This window comes from Seriola dumerili, unplaced genomic scaffold, assembly GCF_002260705.1.
Source record: "Seriola dumerili isolate Sdu_G_001 unplaced genomic scaffold, Sdu_1.0 BDQW01000002.1, whole genome shotgun sequence".
Lineage (NCBI taxonomy): Eukaryota > Metazoa > Chordata > Actinopteri > Carangiformes > Carangidae > Seriola > Seriola dumerili.
Genome location: NW_019174257.1, coordinates 3836654 through 3857039, shown reverse-complemented (window position 1 = coordinate 3857039; position 20386 = coordinate 3836654). Strand labels below are relative to the sequence as shown.

General features: G+C 38.6%; 1 protein-coding gene across 1 annotated transcript in view; it reads left to right on the top strand.

Moving 5' to 3' along the window:
- Positions 1 to 3896: 3896 nt before the first annotated feature.
- acap2 (ArfGAP with coiled-coil, ankyrin repeat and PH domains 2) overlaps positions 3897 to 20386 on the top strand; it is a 51631-nt gene continuing 35141 nt past the window's right edge. Inside the window, exons 1-2 of the mRNA XM_022739212.1 lie at positions 3897 to 4303; positions 18520 to 18577. Coding sequence (XP_022594933.1) covers positions 4251 to 4303; positions 18520 to 18577 — 111 coding nt within the window. The 5' untranslated portion in view covers positions 3897 to 4250. The remainder of the gene's footprint in view (positions 4304 to 18519; positions 18578 to 20386) is intronic.

Genomic DNA, 20386 nt, shown 5'->3' with positions numbered 1-20386 from the left:
TCTGTGATCATGTGCCAAACAGCACACAAAATCCATATTTTTAATCTATAAATGAGTCAAGCATACACTTAAAATGTTCATTGTATTATTTTCCATTTAGTTCTACTTTAATGTAGTGTTTCTACAAGCTCCAGCCCCTTTCAAAGCATGCTGCACTGTTTTGAAGATATTTGAATTATTTTTCTCTCACATTTCAGGTAGCCATTGGTATCCACTTATGAGTAGAGTCGGGACCTTGGAGAGATTTTTAAACTTGCTAGTGTTAGGTAATGCATCAATTTGTCTTTCCTTGTTATGTCGCTAATCTATTGCACAGTCCTTTGAGTAACTAGAAACTTTCAGCTTCTGCTTCTGCACAAGCAGAAGATAAATTGCGTTGCTGCTTTGAGTTTGTATGAAGAAGCAATTGAAGTAGTATGAAGAGATGCAAAAAAGGGAAAAAGGGGTGAAGAATACAAACTGTATTGATAGCAGTGAAAAAACACCTGCTACATGTCAACACCCTTCACAATAGAAGATGACAGGAGCCTCCACATTGGAATATACAGGAACCCCACCCACACAGACCAGTACCTACTCTTTGACTCTCACCACACGCTGGAACACAAGCTGGGAAATATCAGAACCCTGTAACACCGAGCTGATAACGTGCCAACAATTGTCCAGGCACAAGAGAGGAAACACAGACACCTGAAGGATGCACTTAAAGCCTGTGGATACCCTGACTGGACCATTGTGAAATCAGCCACAAGATCCAGGAAGAAGAAAGAACTGTTCATTCATATGACTCTGGCAAACACTTGGATCGAGTCTGGCCCAAGAGATCCGGTGTACTGATGAGTTTTGCCGCTTTGTCTCATGAACACACAGGAAAGATTAAACCCGTCCAAGTCCAGCAAAAAACATCAGCCCAAGTGACACAAAATCCATAAACTTATGCTGCGGGTGAAGGAATGTTCAAAGTTCATAAGCTGCAGCAAAAATTCATAAACTGCAGCTGTAAGTGAAGATGAACTGCAAGTAAAAGACCAACAGCAGCTGTGTATGAAGTTCAAGTCACTAATGAATAATAACCACACAACATTCATAAACATACAGTTCATTCATTTGAAAGCAATTATGACTAAATAAAAGGCTTAAATGTCACATACAGTATGTTATTCCTGCCCAAGAACAGTGATGTCTGTATTATCTGTCCTAAAGCTAAAAATCAGAGAATCATCAAATGGGCTACTTAACACAAGGGGCACTGACATTGTGAAGTGTCAGCAGCATATTCCACTAAGATATTGATTAAATGTCATGTGGGACAAATGGCAATGTGCTAACCCTATGATCTGCAGTAGCTGTGTAGTATTCCCCCGAACAGGTCTCATCCAGATTTTAAATTGAACATAAAGTTTGAAGATTTGAAACGATCGTTATGGTGTAAGAAATTACACAAAAATTTTATAGCCTCACAGCATCAACGCCCCATTCATTGTTATAGAGCAAACTTGGATGGCATGACCCTTTGGTTTCTAACTTTAGTGGAGAGTGCCCCATGCTCACAAATGTTAACCAATCTGTTCTGGGACACAGGAATTAGAAATGTGAATTCTTAAAAAGGGTTGAATTTTCCTTTAAATGCACAACCCATGATTGCAATGTAGTATTCCGTCCTCGAAGCATTCTCAAACAGACTAATATTATAAATGTTAAAATCATTATAGCAGCCTATAGAGGACTTTATTCAAATGGTCATCTAAACTGGAGAATTAAAATGTGATTTTTTTTTATACATGTATGAGTTCTACGATTACACTGCACTTGACCTAATGAATATGAACAAAGCAGTAGAAGCCGTCCACAGGTTTAACTTCCGCTTGCAGTCAGTCACAGCTGAGTGGTTACAGTTGAGTGGTTATATTTCGACAAAAGAAAGAAATAGTACGTATGTGTCATTCATGTGATTTTTTTTTATGAGTGTCCGCTCTTACCACCAGATGGCGCTGTTACACAACACATCTGTCATACCTCGTTGGATTTCTAGTAATTCTGATAGGATATAGCAGAAGACCGTGTTCGTGCAAGGACTATCCTGCATGTTTGGTGCAGGCAAGTGTGGGTTTAAAACTGAGCTTGAACGCATCATCTGGTGTTTCATTCAACCCCAACACATCGTTTACCGCAAGTCATCGAGGGATTTGTTTCACTATTGGATAAGATAACACATATACCATATGTATTGGTCTTGTTGACGTTTTTGTAGGCTACTAGTAGAATTTGCACTTGAAGAGTGACTGTTTATTAAAAGCTACAGTAGAAAACACGGCGGAGTAGGAAATGGGGCGTCTGTCTATGCACTGTTGACGTTAATTCCTATGGATCAGGAAGGTCCTGTCAACTGATCCAAAGACTGTGCAGAGAAACATAGAGGGATCACTCTTTCCTAGTTTCCGTCGTCGGTTCATCCGAAACCAAGTCATAGCAGTGAAATTACAAATCAGACATTTGCCTCAAAGAGCTTTACAATCTTTAGAGCCTCATAGTTAGACCCTCAATTTGAAAAGCGAAAAGCTCTGCACAAATAAAACCGTTAAAAAGGTTTTTCAGGAGATCAGATTCTTATATGCATATGGATACAAAGCACAGAAGCGTGTTCATAATTTCTCTGTATTAACAATTATTTAATATAGTATGCTATAGAGAACCGAAGTCTTACCCCACAAAGTTTCCCTTTGAGCACACCCAGCAATCCGTTGGCCAAAACAAAAAAGACTAAATTTGTTTTAACACAAAATATATTAACATATAAATCCACCTCACAAGTGCTCATGAAACAGCATAGCTTACATCAGAGACATCATATAATAAAATCTTGAGTATGTCCGGCAGTCATCAAATTCAGCCATCAGTGCTTTAAACATCATCACCATCATCACCAGCCCACCACTACTAATATTTAAGACTGATCACATTTAGACTCATCCTGAGCATTGATCAAATAAACTTCCTACATATTATCTAAAAGTATATTTAAAAGTAGTTGAAATGAAATTTACTGAGTCTAAGCATATTGTAATAAGCGTATAAATTACCCACCATATATGCGCACATTAGCTATACTCTGTTAATATTGACTCCACTCAAAATTTTCAGCTTTTCAGACTGAGCAATGAATGAAACATTGAATGTCGAATATTGAAACTAAATTCAAAAGTGGGGAGGCACTTTTTACAGAAGTCAAATTTTATCAAATGTTTTAAAATCCTTATTCAGAAAAAAATAATAGGAGAACAGTTTTTGTCCTTTCTTGTAATATTTCAACTATTTTAGCTATGTTTATTAGGTGAGGCCTAGATATTTGACATATTTGACAAAAAAACAAGTTAAAACATTAGTAGTGATGTGATTTGACAAAAATAATCTCAATTCAATGTCAACAGTTTCCAGTTTTTTTTTTTTTTTTTAGCTTTCAACTGCTTTCATAAGCAGATGGAGTTTGAAATGGGGGTTGAATGTCTAGAAAAGACTAGAACGTGTGTGTATAAATATACAGAAGGACTACTCAGCTCAGAGACATTTGGCCTTTTAAATGTAAATTTGGATTTAGGAATATAAAACTTGGACAGAATAAATAAATAAAATAAAATTAAAGCAAGAATTCCTGTCATAATAAGTGATTCAGAACAATACACGTTCCAATAGTAATACAAATGGACGATATGTGTGATCTAAAAATCACACATAAAACCCTTATCAGAGGGTGGTACACGTTTTGTTTTAAGATGGTTTTGTAAGTGACACATAATTTCCATAAACCCACAGAAGCGGGGCACATGCGCGCTGGATGGTGATCCCTCCTCCCGGCATAGACGATCTCTGTATCTGTAGTACGTGCGGTGAAGAAAAAGCTCTTCTCCCACTGGCTGTTATGACCTAACCAGCTCCCGGACGACACTCTTGCTTTCACCGCTGACCGCTGCGTCTGAAACAGTTTGTTTAGAGCGTTTTTTGGGCACTCTTACATTCAGCATAAGGTCGTTTATGGTTGCACTGCCGCGACTTTTCACTCGTAGCTGCTGGCCTCTGAGGCTAGCTGGCTAGCAGAGCAGTGACAGAGTGGAGCCAGCTGGTCGGACCGAGGCACAGAAACGTTAGCAAACAAGCTAATTAGCCAGAAAGACTCAGCCTGGATTATTGTCTTTAATCAAAGAGATAGAGAGAGAGAGAGAGAGCAAGTCTGCTCGGTCAGTCACTGCGGCAAAATGAAGATAACTGTGGATTTCGAGGAGTGTTTGAAGGACTCCCCACGTTTCAGGTGAGTGCTGACAGCCTGGCTTTTGTCCCCCTTTAGTTATTCATTTATCACAGGGAAGAAATATCCAGCTAGCTGCTTTAAGCTAATCAGCAGTAACTAGCTAGCTGTTTGCTGCCTGCTACTTTTCTATTTTTGTCTGTAAGAAAGCTGGGGCCAGTCGGGAGGCTGCCTGATGGGGTTAGGAAACCAAACATAAACTCACTGACCAGTGTGGTGAGCGCATATGTGCATTATCAGGCTGTACCAGCGCCCTTTTTTCTGTGTATAAATTATGTAAACATGGAAATATATTAAATATGAATGCGGGAAGTAACCTTCACTGGCCATTGTTTAACATTTCAAGCATACAGAAGGACTGTTGGACAATTAACACCCTGATGCAGATCCAGTGGCTCTGTCAAATTCCCCAACTCCCCAATACATTTTATTGTGTTATATACCTCTGCACTGTATTACATATCTGGAATGATTTACTCTTGCTGGTGTTCTATTGGCAGGACAGGGAACTACTTGTCTCCCACCAGCCACAGTAGCCGGTTCATCCAAAAAATTGCAAAGCAATCTACAAAGTCAGTGTGTCACCTACCGGTATTCATTTAGTTGAGGGGAGCACCTCTCAGGACTGCAGCTAACGGTTTTCATGTCAATTAGTCTGTCAGCTATTCTCTCAATCAATCAATTAATTGTTTGAGCTATAAAATGGTAAATAATGGCCATTGTAATTTCAAAGCACAAGTTGACATGTTTGTATTGTCCAATAGGGCTGCAACCAATGGTTGTTTTTTATTATTGATTGATTTGTCCATTAATGTTTTGATTTAATGTAAAAAATGGTTTTAAAAAAGAAAATGCTCATCACATCTTTGTTTTATTTTCTCAAAAGTCCGAAATACTCAGTTTACCATGAGATATGGCAACGGAAAGCAGGAAATTCTTTTTGCACATTGTTCCACTGTTTTTGCTTCAAAAAATAAATGACATGATTAATTTATCATCAGAAATGTTACAGATTACTTTTCAGTCAATCGACTAATTGATTAATCGACCAATTATTTCAGCTCCTTTGTCCAACCAACAGTCCACCAAAACTTTTACCACCATAACATTTTTTTGTCTTTTTAAATGTGAAAAACATTCATGTTGGAGAAGTTGAAATCAATGAACTATTGGTATAATTGCTTCTACCATCAGCTGATTATAAAAATAGTTGCTAAGTGTTTAGCTTAGCTTAGAACCTCTGAGTAATGGCTGGATCCACTCCAAAGTGTAAATGAGCTCTTCAGCAGTTTTGTCAGGTGGTGGGTGTTCATGTGATGTATTCCTGGCAGCGGTGTCACTTCTGACATCATCACTCACAACCTCTTTTTTTTTTCCAGTCCGTCCAGCCCTTAAAGTTGTGTAAAATGAGATGTTTGCTCTCAACTTCCTCCTCACTCAATTTGCGTTTTCCAGAGATTTGATAAAGCGCCTCCCTCCTTCCTCCCTCAGCCCACGCTCCCTCTGCTGCTGCTGCTGTAACATCCTCTCTCACAAAAATGAGGAACAGATGTTAGAAAGTTGTTTTCAGAAGAATGGAGCATGTTTTTTTAAAAATCAGAGCATTTCCTTTAGGAGCGCATTCAGGACTTTGAATAAAGGAAAACTTTCCAGTCAGCTGTGTTACTTGAAGATGGCTGGTTCAACATTGTGGTGATAAACATCCATGTCTGTTACCAAGAAGGCCGGGGTATGAGGACATTGTTATAGAATGTATACAAGTAAATTTAGCTGAACAATATAATTGGTCTATTATGTCCAAGTATTTCTGAGAACTGTGGCAGCTGATTGGTATGCTTGTTGTTGCTGCAACTGACGTTTATTTTCATTATCATATTCATCATTGGGTCTGCTAAGTTTCTGTCTTTCCTCCTTTCCATCATCACCGTCATCATACATACACTGACTTTTGATTGATTGTGGATAACAGAGAGCGCTGGGTCATTGCAGAAACTTTGAAGTTGTCTGTGTCAGTAACAAACAAAGCAAGGAAACTACTTCAGCTGGACCGCAGACAGAGGTTGTGGTGAACAAGCATTGTTTTACTGCAACTGAAACCTTTAACCACTGACTTTCAGGCCGCAAATGAAACCATTTTCCTATAGACTTCAAAAGATATCTCTTCCAGGTTGAAAGTCGGTCATTTATGTATGGAGTGTCATTTCTGATTATTAATAAATAAAGAGTAAATGACCAACAGCCAGCTGTAAAGACTTTATTGAATTCGGGAGACTTCTAAATGTCAACACCAGCACTGTCGGCTGGATGACTCAGTCAGATAATTCATTTCTGCAACAATATTGCAGAAATGTCATAACGCCCAGCATTACTCACACAGGTGTTTTCACTTATTTTACGTAATTAGACCTCTCCTGGGGATTCTGGCACAGGTGTACAAACGGTGCTTGATTAACATTCCCCTGACCTTCCTGTAACTGAAGTTGGACCTTCATCATTCTTATTGGTTTAGAAAGCTTGTTGACCTCACATAATTTAAATTTCCCCTAGGGGATAAATAAAATAAAGTATCTATCTATCTATTGATCTATCTATCTATAACATAGTTCCACCCATCCAACCAGAATAGAAGGTCAAAGTAGTTTGAATAAATGAAAACTGTGTAAAAAGCATATGTGCAGCCACAAACATGAAATGTGCTTGTCAGATTATTGTTATTATAACAACTTTGACCTTTATTACTGAAGTCCCTTTTCCTCTCCTTTCTGTTCTTAATGTCTACCTATCTCACCCATCAACTATTTTCTGCCTTTTGTATGAATTGAAAATGAATGAGAGTCATAAATACTGCTAGCACTGTTATAGCACAAAATGTACAATTTGGAAAAGCAACCACAATACTGGTGTGTGATATTTTTGTCAGTGTTTTGCTCAGTCCTGTAGTTTTATGGACAACAAACATTATACCTGTGCACCATCTGAATATCAGTATTATGAGCACTCTCCGATCTCTGTTTAATCACTTTAGTCTGACTAGAAGCCACTTCCCATGATCCTCTGCTGCTAGGTGTCACAATTAAGCACAAAGCCCCATCTCTATCTATTATTATTATTATTAGTGACCTTTGCTCTTTGGGAGGGTCATCTGTCAATGTTTCCTGGCTTTTAAGTCTGCTGTGGGTTCATCCTGAAGGGTTGGGACTGATCTGAGCTTTTCACAGCACAGTTTTCCACTTCGACCACCATCGCTTTACTGTCATTTTTCCAACCCCCACTCATTATGTTTAGCCAGAGAGGAGGACAGAGCGGGAGAGAATGGATGAAAACATAGAATATACACCAGCATGGAGCAGCTCTCACTCGCTCAACATCTGTTTCCATTTTGGTGTTTGCTTTCAACTTTGTGCCAGAGAATATGGAGCCCCCAAATGTGGACAGGGTTGTTTTCAAGTGGTAATTTGGCACACCCCACATTTTTTATTTATTTTTTGCTCTCATCCTCATTTTAGTTGGGAAGCTGTCTTTGGTCATAAACCATGCTTTCAGCCTGGAGGAGCGATGCACTAGTGCAAAAATTATGTATTTTTGGCAGTAAACCCTACTAGCCTAGTTTTCCACTTGAGAGTAGACATTAGACTCAGCCTCGAGAGCTTTTTTGGCTTCTCTTCAACTATGAAAGTTGAAAATTCCCTTCAGAGGACTGTGGCTTTTCTCCCCACATGTATTTAAGAACAAATGTTGCTACATATTTTATATGCCTTTCTATCCTGCAAGGTCCCAATGGAGGCTAATATCTGCAGTATATTTTTCATATTAAATTAGCAATGTCATGGTTGTATTGGTAGTTTAAGAGCAATAATAAAGACCATTTGAGATTTGTTTGACCTATTTTCTGTCCAATTGCCTGAAAGTTTGAACATCTGCGGTGCTGAGATGAGATGGTATCCGGTTTTAAATAGGGCATGCAAGAAAGTGTAACATCAAGAGATTAAAAAACAAAATGTCAAGAGAAATAGAGATATATTTTTATACCTATAGTCAACATGAACTGCCCAGAATTGAGCTAATTTCTGTAATTAGCAGCAACAGTTATGTCTTAATTCTAATCTTAATCATTATTACATGATCGCTGGCCCCTGATTGGTTTTGCTGATTGTGAGCTTGGCTGAGCGCCATGATATGAAGTCATTGGTCCAACAGCCCCTGCTGTAGTTTCCCCTGAGTCACTGACAGCAGCTGTAGCGCCAGCAGATCACTGACAGTCTCTGCTAATACACAGCCAAGGGCCTGATGAGCAGTGCTCATACTGCGATACACCCCGATTAGTTTCCCGTGGGAATCCTGCAGGCTTGTTAGCATGCTGGGGTTGTTGCAGTTTGATTTAATTGCTCTGCAATCCATTTCCTTTTTAATGGTTATTAAGAAAGGAAATGCACAGCTAATGAAATGTGAGGACTAACACTGCTCTATTTGTAATGCAGTAATACTATGGGAAGCAGTATTTCAGTAAGGTTAGGGCAGCAGAGTCAATAAAATATAATAAAATAAGTACCATTATTTTATCAGAACTGTGGCAGCTCAAAGAAAATGTAGTTTATTGTTATGTTGAAGTTAGAGCTGAAACATGTCAGTTATAAGCAATTAGTTGACCGGCAGAAAATCAATCTTCAACTATTTTGATGATCTGTTAATCATTCAAGTTATTTTTCAAGCACAAAACAAAAATTCTCAGATCCGTTTCTCAAATAGGAGGAATCTCTAGCCTGTCAGTCACAATCACTCCTCAGGTTTTTCTGCAGATACTGAAAAATACTGTAGTTGTGACTCCCACCCTCTCCTCAGTATGTTTCCTTCCTACGGCTTGTTTATGATGTAAGAAGGCTGAGGATGTACACTAAATGCACAATCGGCCATAATATTCATTCATCAAAACCCCAGGCAGAATTTCCCAAAGCCTGCGTAAGTGTTTATCTTTAAGTAATGACCTCATCTTGTTGATGTTGTTGTAGCTCGTGCATCTAATGGTGGGTTTTACCACAGCGGGTCCCCCCCGCCCCCCATCACCACTGCACCGCTCTCTAACAATTACAGGATCTACGTCACAGTACTGAGGCTCACCCCATTCTTCACATTTCCATCCTCAGTAACAGATTCAAACGGTTCAGTTGTTTGTCTTGACCACCACCGTCATTTCAGTAACAGTGGAATAAACCTTTTAAATTCCTAATGTCAGGCTTTAATGGCAGGCATTAGACAATAAACATCAAAACAACCACCATCTAAATATTAAGACACTGTTGACAACAAAAGATCAGAAGGGAAGAATTAATGACAACACACAGCTGGACACTATACAAAATGTAATTAGAGAACATCAAAGGAAAGTTGTAAGAGCAAAGCGATTTAACTGTCATATGTAAATTGGATTAGTTATAGTCATTTTGAATTTAGCCTGGTTTGGGTTAAGTTGCGAGTTTGAAGCTGTATTATGCGGGAAAATGTAAATACTGGATTGGAGTCAGTTCTGGGAGATGCTCAACATTAAATGACTGTTTGGGCGCAGGGCTAAAATCACTCTCATCACTGATCTGCCAATATTTTTTTGATTATTTAATTAATAAGTTTGCCCATTAAAATTTTCTGAAGACCAAAGTGATGTTTTTGCACAGTTTTTTTGTCCAGACAACAGTCCATAACCCTAAGATATTTAGTTAACCATCACGTAAAAGAAAGACAACAGCACTATTAAGCATCATTACAACCCTGTATGGCATTCTTAATAGATAGCAGGCCAGATATTGACAATGGAAACAGATTTCCAGTCAAACCAGCCAATCCACCAAGTGTAGAACATCTGCATCAGAAAATATCTCCCAATGTGGAGGAAAGGGAAAATATGTGAAGAGCAGGTGGTGTTTGAGTGTGAGCTTATGTCTTTGAAGTGCCAAGGTCTGTGCCACAGGCCCCACAGAAGACTCCATTGTGTCGGCAGCGCGAATGACAAACGTGCTCAACCACTGCAGAGTGCGCACAGCCTGCTGGCCTTCTGCCAACACCCACACAGAGGCAGTGAGGTTATACTTTTTGTTTTGGTTTATGGTTGGTGAATCACTGCAAAAGAATAAAGTTTCTCCGTTTTTATAGAAGATATTACTCTGTAGTCACGGTTCTGACTGACAGACCTTTGACTGTTTCTGTTGTTAATGACGGGTAGATGTTGGCAGTGTTAGAATTTTAGTCACCCGCTACGAAAATACCACAATTTTATTTGGATGTTTACTCCAAGTAACTACAATAACACAAGTGCACAGATTTAAGGGGATACCCTGGCAACCGTGTAAGTGTTGGTGCCGTTTCTACCCGTCAAGCCAAAGCAAAACAAAACAAAACAACAAAGAAAGGTGGCTTAAGCTGCTGTAGTGTGCTGAACTCGTGTACAAATGGCCCTCTAAAAGTTTTCTTTCGACTCTTGTTTGAACATGAAAAGTAATTTCAAGATGCTCTCTTGGAGAAATAGTGATAGGCAATTTTTACTATTTCGTGACATTTAAAATAATATCAGCACTTTATATTATTATGATAATTATATGAAAAATAATCAAAACATTAGGTGCAGTTCTAGTTTTTTACTGAATCTTGGTGAATGCAAATTGATTTTTTTTGAGAAATGTACATTCAAATCAAATCTCTCCAAATGGACCGAAATTAATCATCTAGCAGGTTTATGAATAATGGGAATACTGTGTCACTCCGTATATCTAGAACTGATTGGATGGCTCATTAAGATATCCCGAGATCAGTAGATTTTAGAGTTGAAAATTTCAGTGGGAAGTTAGTTTGTGTAGTCTAGCTTGTGGCTGTTGACCGAGTGCTCGCTTACAGGTATAAAAAAATAAGGTATACATGGTGGGAGTGTGATGTCATGACAATTTGATACATAAATACGAATTGCAAAGACCCTCTGGGGTAGAACCACAGACCCATATAATCCAAGCATTTAGCTTTTCTTCCAGACGTTCAGTATTGTGGACCTCTGTCTGTGGACCAGTGTCCTTTGCGTGATCTTGGCCAACTTAAAGAGAACTATGACCCAAACATTCCCTCACTGATGTGGTTTACAAGGCAGGTTTTTTTTTCTGTTCTTCATGAGCTGTAGTCTGGTTCATACCACACGTCTCTCTTTATTTAGGGCTAACTTCACCCTCACACCCAAACAGCACTCAAACCAGGATGTCTTAGTTCCCTAATTTATATGGTTTCATGTAGTGAAAAAGCTAGTAATCACATGTTGCTGTTTCCTTTTACTTCTCTGCTGGAATTTACTACCAGCTCAGCTTTGTCCCAGAGGGAGAGTCCTCTCTTTGCTGTAAAGGTCAACAAATGAGGTGGATGTAATTTATCTTTGCCGCTGAATGAGTAAAACCAAACACTGTAGTCACAGCAACTGTACTTGGAGCTGCTCACATGTACTTTACTTCCTTAATAGAGTTTTCTTTGACAGGTACTCTGTTAGGAGCTGGAACTCCAAAAAGCAAGATTCAGTGACACACATATGAGATTATAGCTGAAACAATTAATTGATTAAGTCAACAAAAAAATAATCAACATGTTTAATTTAGTGCCAAAAATTAATTGGCACAGATTTTGTTAAATGTGAATATTTTCTGGTTTCATTAGTCCTTTATGATAAGAGATTAAGTATTTTTGAAAGTTGGACTGTTGGCTGGACAGAAGGAACAATTTGAAATAGGGCTGTAACTAAAAATATTTTCATTATTGATTAATCTGCCAAATATTTTCTTGATGAATCATTTAGTTTGCAAAATATCAATGTCCAAAACCCAATTTGTATATACGACAAAGAAAAGCAGCAAATCACTCAACTGAAAAGCTGAAACAAGAATATTTAATATTTTAGTTTGAAAAATAACTGAAACAATCAATTGATTATCAAAATAGTTGCCAGTTAATTAATGATTACTAGGTTAACTAATATTTGCAGCACTAAATTAAGGGGTTGATTTGTATGTTTATTACATCTTGATGCTCCCAGGATTCGTGGCTCCATTCCATGTTTCAAACCAAAGTGCAGTAATGATTCTGTTACAAAACACCTGAATTGAAGGGGGGACCAAAATGGCGTATTATGACTGCTGTTTGGTCTAATGGACAGAGGTTCAGTGCGATGAGATTGTCCAGAGATTACATCCCCTCCACATAAATCCATTTGCTTGTCTGCTTTGGCGGCAGCTGCTACTTCTTTTTAGTTTGTAGGAGCCACATATCAGATGTTTGGCAAAATACCTGCATCATCTAGGCTGTATGTTTATCCGTATCTAGTCTATCGTATCGCACCATGTTGGCTGTTCAGAGATGCAATCTCATGGACGTCATAGTCCAAGATAACATTGTATCACTATATTGAGAATCTGGAAGTGTCTAAGTGTTGTAGGAAAACAGGCTCCCTATTCACTCTGCTTTGTTTAGTGCAAGTAGAAGAAATTGGTTTTCTTAAAGTTTTGGAAACATGAGTCGGCTAAACCTCTTATTTTCTAGTTTTCAGTTGTCTGGGAGTGTTCAGATAATCTCTGTCCTCACTGTCAGAGAGCATGGAAATGATTTCTCATGGCCATCAGCACACTGATTTCTTCACTCTGAAAAATTTCAGTGACATAATAATCAAGTCTTACTCTAGTTTTCTACTCTGCTGACCAAAAATTAATTTCAATGCAACACAGTTAAGCGTTGACTACTGTTGTATCAACTGTATCTTCACAGATTATGTAGGTGCTATATTTTGTGCTAAAATCTATCCAAGCATTTTGTTGCACCCATCTTACAGCTATTGAGAAACTGACAACAAAGCTCTGTTCTCTAGCTTTCACTCTTCATTATCATCTTTTGAGAACTTTGGATTAAGAGATTTAAACGTTGTTTGTGTAAACCATGTGATTTCCTTTTATATGAGCTCCATTGTGCAATGACTAAAGGACCTTGTAGTGTAAATACTGAAGCAAGAGCACCCTTGTTTGACCTGCAGAATCCCAACAAGCTCACTTAGTAGTTGAACTTTTTAATCAAGAATGAAGATAAATAGTGAGCAGATAGGCCACATATTATGAATAGAATCAAACCGTGTATGAACAACCTTATGTGACATTGCCATGGCTGTAGTTCTGAGTAACTCAGGGGGTAGAGTGTGGGCCCAAAGTGCACAGGCTTAAGGGCTTTATTTCCACAAGTGCCACTGCTTCCAGAAACACATGCACATATGTGAGTTCAGTTAACAGCATTCACATAATAAGGGTTGCTATCCTTATTCTTTCAAATTCTAGGTGATTCATAATCTAACAACTTCCGCTGAAGTGTTTACATGTCAAAATAGATTAAAAGAAATATAAGAATTGTGACACCAGATGGGAAGTATGTATAGAACTATGAATTCTGTGTAATGTCACAACCCTGCCAAAATCCTTGGTCCCCATTTGGGAACCATCGATAAAACCAGCTTGGTACAGGCCAGTTATGGAAAGAGTGTGGCTTCAGCAGCAGTATATCAGTTGAATCACTAGGTTGAGTACTGCCGGTGTTTCTCTGTAGATCCCTCTAATTGTCTTCTGATTGCAATGTATTTTTGTCCTGTATGAGTGCCATGTTTTCATCACCTCATTTTTTCCTGTGAAAAAGCACGCGCGTGTGTGTGTTAAGTCTGTTTCTCTCATTCTCTCCCTCTTTCTTCTTCTGCTCATTATCTAGACTCAGGCAGGCTGGACATGCTCCAAGGTCAGAGCTGTGAGGCGATGGCCCAGATTTTCATTTTGCCAGGGCCCCTCCTTTTCTTATCCTCTGTCAGCACTTTCACAAGTTCACTCTGCAGACTCAAATTTCGAGAATAGAAGGAAATAGTCATGTTATTGTGGTTGCTTGAACAGCGTGAGAGTGACTGACTGACTGAAAGGATTGAGTTAGGTTTCCTAGGCTTCTACACCGTTATCTTTCCAGGGAAAGATGTCTGAATGTGCTTGACCTTTTCCTAGCCACCCCGTGTTTTATTCACTCATTTAAGCACATTCATATCTGAGAGCTGCAACCACAGCAGGTGTTCTGCTATTTGCCCCAGAGCAGCTACATTGAAGCAGGTTGGGTCAGGTGCTTTTATCAAGGACAGGGTGACAGGTGTTTTTGATTGAAAGAAAAATACCTCCAAATTACCAAATGTCATTGAAATCAAGTGGGCAAGCCTCACAGTTTTTTTTATTATCAGTTACAGTGTGTTCCTTGTTTTAAGATCCTACAGATTTGCTTACAGTATGTATTTCAAATAATAAGATGATTATTCATAGAAGAATTAGCATTCCCCATGCTTCAGTTGCTCAATCAGAGAGCTTTTCTTTAGATGGGTTTTGTGCATATATGATATCAGTGTAATTACCTTTACCCCTTATGTTTTTTTTTCTCATGATCACACCCAAATCTTCAAGGGAAGAGTAATCTAGCACATGCTGCTACATGAAGGCTTCAGCCCTTCGTCCTGGTTGCTGGTAATGTTTGTCAGCTAGTGATTTTGGTTTGTACTCACAACTCTTGTAGTCACTGTGTACCACCAAAATGCCCAGTGTATAAATATAGAAAAATACAAGAACAGAAATCCAAATGCTCTTGAAGCCAGACACTAGAGCCTTTCAGCAGAGCAGTCATCATAGAAATGGACTTTGCCTGTAGCAACTGACAAAGGTAAACAGGGCTTGAAAAATACTCTTTAGCTTTTGACCAGGGTTAATGTCTGTGTGAGAGAACCAAGCTCTTAATTGCTTTTGACCCCGTTTCTGCCCTCCTCGTCTACTTAAGGCTTTAGTTCATTCTGCTTTGTTTGGGTTGCTAACAAAATCTCATAAAAACGAACAGTACAAGGGCTCAGCTGTTCCAATGTTGCAAGCCTTCGTCTTAGACCGGGAATTTTTGAATTATAAAGTACAGAACATAAACCAAATCAATTAAGTTGATGTCAGTTCATTAAAGTTTAGGTTGGTATGTATTAGTAGAAGCTCACAAAATTAGTCAAGTTTCTTTTGCCATACAATACATCCTTCAGGCAGGTTTGACACTAAGAGGCTGGCACTTAACATATTTGGCTGAAATAGGCTCATGTTAGTTTCTGCAGGCTCAACAGTGTGGTTTTGGCATCCACATAATTCAACTTGCTGATTTATGGAGTTGATGTCCGTGCATGCTTTTGTAATTCATTAGACTTAATTGCAACACCAGGTTATTTCCTCCTTCTGGTAGTATAACCTGCAACTAACCATGGCGAGAATTAACTAACCAGCTAGCTTTGAGCTCAGGTTCAGCTGTGGAGCACTTTGGTGATGTAGTCATGGACTTGAGAAGGGCATATTCTTCGCAGCCTTCTGTTGCTTGAGATTTCAGCAAAGAGAGTGCAGTTCCTAAGCCTAGAGGACCTATAGTACCTTTTACTCAATTAAATTGCTTGTTTTCTGTTGCAGGAGGGAATTTAAAGGCTTAAAGGTTGCATTTAGGTCAGCGTTGTATCTTGCTGATGAAGCACAACTGTAAAATCTTATGTAACTAGGACAAATGCAATGAACGTGTAGATTTTACAGTAGAAGAATTTAGTCTTGCTCACGGTGGTCTTAAAGTACCTAACCCTCTTCACATCTTCACACAAAGTCCAACACCCCGCAAGCTGCCCCCATTCACAAGGAACGTGTTCATAAACACACAGAATTATTTAGGTATGTTTACCGTAGTTGGAGTAAGAGCAGAACAGAGATCAAATTTTATGACTAAGTGTTCAGTCTTGTACATTTTGTTAAAGGAATGTGAGTGACCTCAAAATATTATTTCTGTTAAAATTATAAAATAACAGTTGACTCGTCTCAATTTAAATTTCTATTTAATTGAGAGGGACGTAAGTCTTTAGTTAGAACATCTAGCTATGGTCTATAAATCTGTACAGTATACGTTATATATGCGGTAAAAGATTTCTCTACATGTTTATGTGAATTCCTCATCCCAACATCCCTTATTGTAAACACACGGCTAACTCAATCAGCCTCTTGTTTTTCCCTGACAGTGACCAGATGTTGGCAGCTGTCAGTGTGATACCATACGGAAGAACAAACAGCTGGAGGGGGTTTGGGGACTGCCATCCACTGCTACTGCAGGGTGTCTTTCTTAATCCCTTTGCTTTATGCTGACACATGACACACTATGTCACACTCACAGTGCTGCTGTAGCTTGTCAGTTTTCCCTTGAATGGAAAAAATGACATGTATGTTCAAGCTTTAGTTTAACAAGCCTAATATACTGATAATTAGTTTTACCAAAAACAAATGGGAAGGGATAGAGAGAGTAGATCTAAACCTTTCCAGTGCTCTTATTGTGTAAACTTTCCCCAGATTATTAGTGCTAAACTGTTTTAAATGTGGAACATGCATCATCTGAAAGTCTCAAATGAGCTGAATGACATAAGCACTACTTTTCTCTGCTCTTGTATCATCAGTCATTTTTTATAATGTGCAAGTCCAACAAACATTTTCTTTCCTGGCTCTGTTGTTCATTATTAATCTCCACATGGTGCCTGTTGCTGCGGTTAATGATGCTTTTCACAAATAGGACATGACCAGTGGGGCTCAACAATTAATCGAAAATTTATCGAAATCTCAGTATGGCAAAGTGCGATAACCACATCACAGGATCTGCAATTTTTTGATAACGGTAAAATGTGTCACAACATACCATTAAATATGAAGCATTGTGTTGCTACTAAGATGCCCTGGCCTGCAGATCAGTTTCTTCACAATAAAGGGAACATGTTTGTTTTTTACAGACAGCAGCAAAAATCACATCATCATTTTTATATTCAGTAAAAATGGAAGTGATAATGAAATTCAAAATGCAAAAGCTATTTTTTGCATATCGTTCACCCCTAATGATCAGTGCTAACACTGCGCTGCATCAGCTCAGACTTTATTGGCTCATGTGTCCAGTGGGAGTGTAGAACACAAGGTGTTGTGGTGGTTAAGTGCATAGGCGAGTTTTGTCTTTTCTGCTGATACGTCTTTGTACAGTGCAGAATGAAGAAATGACTCCATATAACATTATTGGTGGTGCATTTTTCTTTGTTCCCTCCTAAGTTTACAGTATTTTCATCAGCCACTTATCTACCGTTCCTAGATTGGAAAGGTAGGCTACAATAACATGTTAAACGGTCTAATTTATCACAAAGATGAGTAGAGATTAGTTTACCAAGCCTGTGCCTCTTCCTCCTCGGTCGTGGCACTGTGAAGCTCATAGGCTGTTGATCCTGTGGAGAACCGAGCTGTGCTTTGTCACATTTTAAAGGGCACAGTGCCAGACCTGACTCCAGCCCTGTGGCATTACCCAAAATGGCAGCTCTCAGTTTGGCTGCCTCTAATGGAGTGTGTGTTGCGTGGGCTTGTGTCAGTACTTCACAAGTACATATTAACATGTATTACAGTTGTAGTTTTCAGAGGCTATAATTGTACAATATGGGCATGTTGGTGAAGCTGAATTGTTATGTTTAACTTTAAGTACCTCCTGTATTTAAAAATGGTAAAGATGTTCATATAAGATGCTATACGCAGGCAAATATCTTTCTCATTATCATGGAGCGTGATCAAAAAAATCTTGTTTGACTAGAATAGCTTCTTGCAAAGTTCAGGAAAGCGATAAAAAAAATGGGTTCGTCCTTGGCCCATGCCCCGTCCCTCCACCAAATTTGATGCAAACTGGTTCAGCAATTTTTCTGTATTCCTGCTGACAAACAAACAAACCGAGATAATCAAGTAATAGTCAAGATTAATGTCAGTAATAATTGTGCTACTCTTATGATATGCAGTATATGCATGTGCTGTTTATTGCTTCCCTTGAAGGTCAGAATTGAGGAAGTGTGATATAGAAAAAGCAGATATATTTAGTTTTATTTAAAACATTCTTATCTGATTAGTCTGTATGTGGTGGACATGGGACCGCGGGCGAATGGGGAAAATGGTCATAATGTAGCATGTATGGTAAATCATATTGGCACAGAGTACATTCTTTACATAATGATTCCCCTGCAGTGTGTCTTTTATCCCTGTTTTCATGTAGCATATGAACGCCTCTCAGTGTCAGAGAGGTTGATAGTATTGAGTCATGGTTGCACTTGATTTCATTTGGGTTTTTTTCTGTCCCCACAGAGCCACCATAGAGGAAGTGGAGGGGGATGTGTGTGAGTTGGAATCCAAGCTCGACAAAGTGAGTACCACCCTTGAAAAACATTGGTTAATTGTTCATTTGTTCTACTGTGTGAACTGGCAGCTACAAAGGCTATCCTGTGAGTGGAAAGTTGCAGGTTTGTCCACGGCCTTGTCCCCGTTATATCCCCCAGCAGATTGTCTTTGAATAAGACTTGAATATAGACAGTGTGCATCTGGCTCACACTTTGATGAAATATGTGGGTGTGTCTGTGTTTAAAAATATATGAAAAAACAACCGGTACTCTGTAGTATGTAATGTAATTGGACAATTTACCTCTGTAATCCCTAAAAACCATGACTCACTACAGTGTTTCACTTGTACCAGTGATTATGAAATTGGAGCAGATCACATATCTATCCATTGCCAACACAGTGGGAAATGAATATAAACTGCCAGCCAAAAGCAGGTTTACCTGTGTCTGTTTAATTGACACTATGAGCATTCTTTTCTAGAAAGCCTGTAATCATTTTTAACAATTTGTTGATCAAAATCATAAATATAGTGACAGTTGTAATCTGTTCTGATCATGACCACATGTTATGTGTTTTTTGGTCAAAACTATAATGGATAAACAAGTTTAGACAGATTCTCCTACTCTCTTTATCACCGTTTTCTGTATCTTAGTGTGATTTGCTGAATATGAGCACTAGAGTGTGTTTTTGGCTTCTTTTTGTTATGCTTGATGCTTCCTAAGTAAAGCTAACTTTCACACGGGAACCCCTGTTTTTTATTGCCAATAAATGTTTGCCTTTTGGGGTTATTTCCTGTAGCTGGTTGATATTACATTCCCACTCGTAGTGCACTGCATCACAGATCAACTCACTCACCCTGCTTAAATCAACTAGATCAAAGTAATACACCAACCAAAGAATCTAGTGATAATCAATAATAGTAGTACCCTGCTGTGGCAAACAAAGTCCTCCTAACAATGGATCCCTGGAGTGCTGAGAGTAAGTTCACTAGCTGAGGATGAGGCCTTGAGATCTGAGTTCATACTTACAGTCTTACAGAGTCCCACCCTCTGGAGAAGAAGGATCTGCTGCAGAGAGGGTGTGTTTGTGTGATACAGTATATGTGTTGATGGGTGGAGTCCAGAGACAAGACCGGAGTTCAACTTTCTTTCTTTCTTTGAGCTTCCTACCTGCCACTTATGTTCACACAAAGCCATGTTGAATGAAAAGTAAACACACTTTTAACTGTGCCATTGTAAACTCTGCTTTTAAAAAGACTCTTTTCCTAAGATGGTGTGTAAACGTACTGGGGACTGTAACAATGGCTGTCTGGTGTGTTATGGCTGAGGATAATGTTACAGGTTAGATTGAGGTCAGATGTGATTGAACTGTGGTTCTTTTTTTTTTTTTTAATAAAAGCTTCCCTTGCCCAGTATACATGGTTACTTTTATTTTGAGTTTCTGAACCACATTTTATTGAGAAATTATCTACTAATCAAACAAACAAAATGATAGAAAATATCAACACCCTTATGTTTAAATATTAATCTATAAATAAAGTATTGGTCCTGTCAAAGCCAAAAAATTTATAAAAATTGTGTCACCGCATATTATACTAACAAGCAGATGAATGTGGTGTACCAACAGCAGAATGTGTGTGATGACAAGTGTGGCAGGAGCAAAAACAAAAATCTGTTATGCAAATGAGATCACAAAGGAGATGCAAATTATGATGGTGTGTGCGGGTGTTGTGTGTTGAAAGGGTATTCAATAAAGAGTCACCATCCATCTTGTCTTGTAAGACCTGCTCATATATAATAATTGTTTACATTACAGACAAGCACCTAAAGGGTCA